At 58.3% G+C, this 6,863-nt stretch overlaps 1 protein-coding gene and 1 non-coding gene across 2 annotated transcripts; one reads left to right on the top strand and one right to left on the bottom strand.

Annotated features, from left to right (window-relative positions):
• Positions 1-3,189: 3,189 nt before the first annotated feature.
• On the bottom strand, positions 3,190-6,554 carry EIF4EBP2 (eukaryotic translation initiation factor 4E binding protein 2). The gene is made up of 3 exons (XM_051799767.1): positions 6,359-6,554; positions 5,561-5,737; positions 3,190-5,477 (listed from the first exon to the last, which is right to left on the bottom strand). The coding sequence occupies exons 1-3, from the start codon at positions 6,492-6,494 to the stop codon at positions 5,446-5,448; spliced, it is 345 nt and encodes a 114-aa protein (XP_051655727.1). The 5' UTR covers positions 6,495-6,554; the 3' UTR covers positions 3,190-5,445.
• An 86-nt stretch (positions 6,555-6,640) lies between these two features.
• TRNAE-UUC (transfer RNA glutamic acid (anticodon UUC)) lies at positions 6,641-6,712 on the top strand. Its single transcript has one exon. It is a non-coding gene; the product is annotated as a tRNA-Glu (tRNA).
• Positions 6,713-6,863: the final 151 nt, after the last annotated feature.

Raw genomic sequence — 6,863 nt, 5'->3', positions numbered from 1 at the left:
GCACCCGTCCCCTCGGAGACCCCCTGAGAGGCAGCACCCATCCCCTCGGGGACCCCCAGCACATGGCACCCCCCCATCCACAGTCGCTGTGCCCTTAGGGACCCCACAAGATGCAGTACCTATTCCTTCAGGGACCCCCAGCACACAGCACCCCCCAACAGCACCCATCCCCTCAGGGACCCTCAGCATGCAGCACCCACACTCAACAGGGTCCCCTGGCACAAAGGGGTCCCCTGTCCCCAGGAACAGCCCTCAGCCACAGCACCTGGCCCCCTCAGGGACTCCCAGCACACAGCAACCCCCAGCCACACTGATCCTTCCATACTCTCCCAGTGACACCTCCCTGGGACAGAGAGGGGACTGGCAGGTGTCACCACTCCAGGCAGGTTTGTGATTTGGGGAACATCAAGGCAACACCTCTCAAAGCCAAAAAGCCCTTTTCCTTCCCAGAAATGGAAGAGCAGGGAAGGATGGGCGAGGGATGCTACAGGATCCAGGCTGGGATTGGTGTGAGGGGCTTGCAGGGAGCCCCTGCCCTGCTACTTTTGTACAGACTGGCTTGGATTAGAAAGGACCTCAAAGAACATCTTGTTGCACCTCCTGCCATGGGCAGGGACACCTTCCACTAGCCCAGATTAATCCAAACCTCATCCAACCTTGGACACTTCCAGGGATCCAGGGGCAGCCACAGCTTCTCTGGGCAACCTGGGCCAGGGCCTCCCCACCCTCACAGGGAAGAATTTCTCCCTAATACCTAGTCTAACCCTCCCCTCTGGCAGTACAAAGCCATTCCCCCTTGTCCTATCACTTCATGTTCTTGTCCAAAGTCCCTCTCCAGCTCTCTTAGAGCCCCTTTAGCCATTGGAAGCAGCTCTAAGGTCTCCCTGGAACCTTCTCTTCTCCAGGCTGAACACCTCCAGCTCTCCCAGCCTGGCTCCACAGGAAACATCAGGGCAGCTCCTTACCCCCAAGCACGAGAGCCATCTCTCCTTGCTCGGGCCACTCAAACTCCTGGGAAATAAGACTGCTGCCCACTCAGCTGCTTCTCAGCACATACAGGCATCACGGTGGGTCCCTGCCATGACTCCACCTGTACCAGCGGGTCCAGCACCCAGGTCTGCTCATCTGCTGGTGTCCAGCACAGCACAGCACAGCCTGAAGCCATCAGGTGGCTTTGAGTTTCCCTCACTGCCATGGAAATGTGCTATTTTAGCTAATCCATAAAACCCCAGTCCCTTCAGCTCCTACCTGCCCTCCCACATTTCAGCTGGGTTGAAGCAGGGTCCCTCAGAGCCCCCCTTCCAGGAGGAACCCAACGCCAGCTCCCACCCACCACTGCCGTGCTGCTCCGGATCAATGTTTATAGGATACCAACAGGCCGAAGGAAAAGGAGAAAAATGGCATTAACACGTTTAGTGGTGCTGGGAAGGAGGGCCAGGAATGTAAACGCAGCCTGGAGGCAGTCCGAAAATGGTAGTGGCTGGAAAGCAGGGCTGGAAAGTTTGTTCATCGGGATCCTAGATATTAGCCAGGCTCCCGGCCTCCAGCTCAGCCAAAACACCCTGCCCTGAGCTGCTCTGCTGCACCTCACAGTCCTAGATTGACATTTTATAACTTTTTAAAACTTATTTTATTTTAATTCTCCATTTTTAGCTCCTGATTCAGCATGTAGAAACTTCCTTGGGGAGGAGCACGTCCAAAGGGATACACAGACACACAGCTCACTGCAGGGGTTTCAGAAGCCAGGATTAACAAATAAAAAACACCCCAAAATTCAGGAGGAAACCAGTTGTCTCTCCCCCGAGCTTGGCATCGCAGGAGTAAAGCCAGACCCGGAGGAAAGAAGCTCCCAAATGCCTCGTCAGCATTTTTCCCATCGTGTTCCTCTCCTCCGTGCACACACCCCGAAATTCCCTGACACTGCAGAATTTAACTGCAGCAACGAGCTCCGAATCCATGGGAGGTCACGGCAGGACCACACTGAGTGTGGCCAAACCAGGGTGCCCCGAGGGCACCCCCAAACCAGCTCTCAATCCTCAATCCATCTCAATCCCGCGGGATTGAGTGTTTTGGGAATGTGACGTGTCACTGTGGTATTTCACACACGGAGCTGCATGCCCAAGTTTGCTGAAACACCCACAAAAGTTTGGGGGCACCCTCTGTAGCCAGAGGGAGAGGACAACCTCTGTTGTCCTCAGTGCCCTCCCTGCCATGGGGGGAAAGGCTTTTGCTGCTCAGACCCCTCCCCAGTTAGAGTGGACGGTATAAAAGAGATCGATCTGGTTTAAAAACTTTTTAAAACATTATAAATTATAATATACTAACATATATTAATGGTGTCCCACCCCTGGAAGTATTCGAGGGCAGGTTGGATGGTGCTCTGAGCAACCTGGTCTAGTGGAAAGTGTCCCTGCCCATGGCTGGGGGGTTGGAACAAGATGGACTTTAAGGTCACTTCCTACCCAAACCATTCCATATGATTATTAAAATGACAATTGTCCCAGACCAGGACAATCTGCGCTAACACATCTCTATCAACACAGTGCCACCTCACCTGGGATCCTCCAGGAGCAGCAGGGATGGGGTAGCCAAGCCTACAGCATGAGCTGAGGGGTGCAGCCGGGATTAAATATGCTCCTGGGCGTGGGGAGAGCACAGGTGGGGCCGCTTGGGACTGACGAGGTCCATCAGGGCCCTCAAGGATGAGCCCAGATGGGAGTGGCTGTTCCCCCATGTTCACACCCACCTGCTCTCCTTGGCCAGGACTGATTTCATATCACAAAATCATGGAATGTTCTGGGTTGGAAGGGACCTTCAAGACCATCTCGTTCCAACAGCCCTGACACGGGCAGGGGACACCTTCCACTAGACCAGGTTGCTCCAAGCCCCATCCAACCCAGCCTTGAACATTTCCAGGGATGGGGCAGCCACAACTAGAAACAGGACAAATGATCAGTTTGGGGCAATTTTGGGTGTGGGAGACCTCTTTATGGGAAAATCAGATTTTTCTGTGCACGACATTTTGCAATTAAGCCCCCCCTTAACCCTCTGCTGCTGGTTCTGGGTTTGACCCTCCCCTGCTCTCTGTACCACTGGGGGTTGACCCGCAAGGGAGGCTTTGCTCCAAAGGGAAGGGAAAATCCTCCCTGCACCCCAGGTCACGGTCAGAAGAAAACTCCAGCACCCTGATTTAATAGAACCAAGATTTTTATTGATCTCACTGTAACAGCAACCACTGGCGAGAGCTTTTCTCCTCCCAAACACCTGCTTGAAGAGACGGTAAAAAACAGCAAAAAATCCCAAATGGATCCCCTGACTAGCAGAGGAATGCCCCGGCGAGGCCAGGCACTCCCTCCCTGCTCTTCAGCCCCAAGCCCGATTATAGAAGAGAACCGGGAGAAAGGCACTGGGATGGGGAATGGAGACAAAAGGAGGCTGGGAAAGGGGGCATTTAGGAAAAAAAAAAAAAAAAAAAGAAGTGTTTTCCCTCTGGCTCCTGTCCATAAGTCACGTTGTCCTTGGATATTGTCTAATCGTTTTTGGCTTGGAGAGCAGGTTTCCCAAAACGAGCAGCTGTGCCGAGGGCGCCGGGTCCCCGCATCCACGGTGGCCGTCCCCGCTCCACGAAGGATGTCCTCGCCCCCTGCCCCTGCCACTCCCTCAATCCGAGGGCCTAACCGACCTCCTAGGATCTTCGCTTTAAGGAAAATATATTTCTTTATATATAATATATATATTTGTGTGTGTCTTATCACCACCCACCCACACGCGCATACGTATTTCCACTTGCACTCACTCACTCGCGCGCCTACGACGGCCGGGCTACGTGTTCACCTTGCGCTTCCCGTGCCAGGGAAAAGGATGGGAAAGACATCCCAATTCCCCTGGGTTGTGCTTTTGGATTTCTCCCCCCCTAAAATGAGCAGCAGCCCCACCCTCAAGAGAAAAGTTGGAAGATGGGAGCTCGCAACCAGCCACCACGCCGACCCACACCAAACACGCCTAGAGAAATAAATTACGGGATGGAAAGTGCACAAAGCCTGTGGGATGTCCCTGTCCCCGGCATGCAGAGCCACGGATCCCCCAGGGCTGGGTACCGAGGTGGGGGGTGACCCCGGCAAGGGAGGGAGGATGGATGGAGCAGGCACTCCGGTGGGGGCTGATAAAATGGCACTTGAGAAGGTTGCGGAGCTGGTGACAGCTCCCAGCAGGCAGGAAAAAACAAAACGGGGGGGCTGGTGGGATTGGGGGTGCACAGCAGAGCCCCACCATGCACGGCCTCACCCAGCACTGCTCGTCAAGGAGAGGCAGGAGGAAAAATAAATTCCATCTCTGGGGAAGGAAGGGGTTCAAGATGCCAGGCACGGGATGGCCACGACGTGCCAGGCTGGCAAAGCCGCCGGCGGCAGGGAATGATGGAGGTGGGAGGGAAGTCCCATCCCAAAGAGCAAGTAGAGGACGGCACCGATGCCAGCACCCTACAAATGGAGCACCCCGTCCCTGCGGTGCCTCACCAGCGAGCCCCCAAATCCCCAGGGACACCCAGCGATTCCTGAGACATCCAACGGTGCTAAGGGATCTCCCTCCTGTATTGTTCACATTTTAAAGGGCCGGGGGGCGGGGTTTAAAAAAAAAAAAAAAAGCACTACAAAGCACTTTCCCAGAGGCACTTGTCCCCAGCCCAGAAAAAGAGTTGTTGGGAGTAAAGTGCCCCTTTTTAGTACCAAAAAAATAAAAGCAAGGGGTTTTTCTAACATATAGCTGTGTCACTGTGAGTCCTGGCTGGTGGGCTGGGGACACAGCTCCTGGTTGAAGGGCCAAGATGGAAGAAATCCAGGCAGGAGAGATGTGGGCACGCTGGCCAACGCCAGTGGGACTGTGTAGGATCCCCGGAGCACCAAAGGGAATGGGCTGCTGAAGTTGTCCTCTGTAGAATGCCAGTACATCCTGAAGGGGCTCCAAAAATACCCTCCCCGGGGTGCAAGCAGGCACATGGTTTTAAGAGTGATGTTTCCTCCTCCTCCTCCCAAGAGGCTGCCCAAATTTTCTGGGAGAAGGGGGCAAAGGGAATGACGCAGCTCCGGCAAGCTGACGGCAGTGGGAGGTCTGGGATAGCAGGAGGGGGTTTCTGAGGGGGTACGAGGCAGCACAAGAGGCAAAGGGATGTTTCAGAAAGAAGCCTGGTGGAGATCAGGCTGTTGGTGGGTGGAGGAGGAGGAACGGGGCTGGATCCAGAAGGGATGCTCCATCCGGCACATGCTGGGACTGGTCACCCACAAAGGGGGACAAGACAGAGCTGCACTCCCCAAAAAAAGGGGGGAGGCGGGCGGGGAGGGGGACACTGGTGGGGACCCACTGCCACCTCCGCCTCGCTGGGACAGATCCTGCTAAGCCGAATGGGGGGTGCACAGGTCTGGGGAGTCGCTGCCTCTCCGTGGTTCCTGCTCAGATATCCATCTCGAACTGAGCGTCGTCCCCTGGCAAGATGCAAGGAGAGACTCATTAGGGGGTCGTCCTCCCGGCCCAAATCTCCCCAGCCCACCCCGGGGGGGTCCCTTACCCATGGATGGCTTCCCCTCCTGGTGGTTCAGACTGTTGCTGTCCTCTTTGGGCTCCTCACCGGCCTCGCCAGGGCTGGTGACGCCGGGAATGTTGGGGAGGTGACAAGGCGGGGTCTTGGCCATGGGGGAGTTGCGGCGGTCCAGCAGGAACTTGCGGTCGTAGATGATCCGGGTGCCTGGAGGGGGGAAGCGAGAGGAGAGAAGAGTGGGAGAATCTGGTTCGGCAGCGCTTGTTTGCAGAAGGAGTTTCCCGGTGGGACGGGCGTCCCAGCCGAGGCTCTCCGCCAAGACCGGCGGGGAGGGCAGGGGGGTGCGCGCTGCCGCTCTGCTCGCTCTTATCTGGGCACGACACGCGATAATTCCACGCTGGACAAACAGCCCCGGCGGCAGCTGGGTCCCGGCTGTCCCGGCCACTGGCAAACTCGTGGCAGGGCTGGGCACGCGTCCCGGGGATGCCGATGGATGTGGTGCCCCGAAACGCCCCGCGTCCCCCTCCCCTGGACGGGGACGAGCGATGTGACGATAGGGCCGAGCCCCGGTGCCCGCGTCCCACCGGGGCCTCTCTCCGCCCCGTCCGGGATCCAGCTCCCGCCCCGCCGGGACCCTCCGCGCCCCGGGAAAATAATAAACCCACCTCCAAGCGCGCTGCTTTAAGGAGAGCGAGCGGCAGGCGCTACCTACAGACGGCGCCCGGAGGGGGCAGAGGCGCGGTACGGCCGCGATGGGCGCGACACGCGGCGCCCGGAGCGGACGGGCGGGCTGCCCCGCAGGCCCCGAGGCGGGCGCGGCGCTTTTACCTCCCGGCGTGGTGGAGAAGAGCGTCCCGCCGGGGGTGGTGCAGTAGTCGGCGGGCAGCTGCGCGGCGTCGCTGAGGGTGACGGTGCGGGTGGGGATGGCCCGGCTCTGGCTGGGCTGGCGGCCGGCGGACGACATGGCCCCGCTTCGGCCCCGCGCTTTGTCCCCGCGGAGGCGGCGCGGCCCGGCCGGCCACGCCCCCCGTCCCGCCGGCCCCGCCCCGCCCCGCCCCGCGCGCCGCCGGCAGGGGGCAGGCGCGAGGCCGCGCCGCCAGGAGCCGGCGCTCCCACGTGGTCTAGCGGTGAGGATTCCTGGTTTTCACCCAGGCGGCCCGGGTTCGACTCCCGGCGTGGGAAAGGCCGCTCGCTGTTTTCTTTTGGGGGGGAGAAAAAAGGGGTCTTGCCCATCCCATCCTGTCCGTGGTTCCTTCTGCCGAAGTGTTTTGGCAAGGCCGAGCTGGGCGAAGTTGGTGGGAAAGGGGATGGGATCCCCGTATCCCAAGCGAGG

This window comes from Manacus candei, unplaced genomic scaffold (genome assembly GCF_025592945.1).
Source record: "Manacus candei isolate 608988 ecotype Guabito, Panama unplaced genomic scaffold, ASM2559294v1 h1tg000050l, whole genome shotgun sequence".
NCBI lineage: Eukaryota > Metazoa > Chordata > Aves > Passeriformes > Pipridae > Manacus > Manacus candei.
This window is presented reverse-complemented; position numbering and strand designations above follow the sequence as displayed.

What these genes read in the sequence shown, in the direction of transcription:
- EIF4EBP2 (XM_051799767.1), bottom strand. Translation starts at nt 6,494, where the DNA reads ATGTCGTCCGCCGGCCGCCAGCCCAGCCAGAGCCGGGCCATCCCCACC. An exon ending in CTTCTCCACCACGCCGGGAG is followed by an intron (nt 5,738 to 6,358) that starts GTAAAAGCGCCG and finishes TCCCCCCTCCAG; the next exon opens with GCACCCGGATCATCTACGAC. An exon ending in GGAGGGGAAGCCATCCATGG is followed by an intron (nt 5,478 to 5,560) that starts GTAAGGGACCCC and finishes GCATCTTGCCAG; the next exon opens with GGGACGACGCTCAGTTCGAG.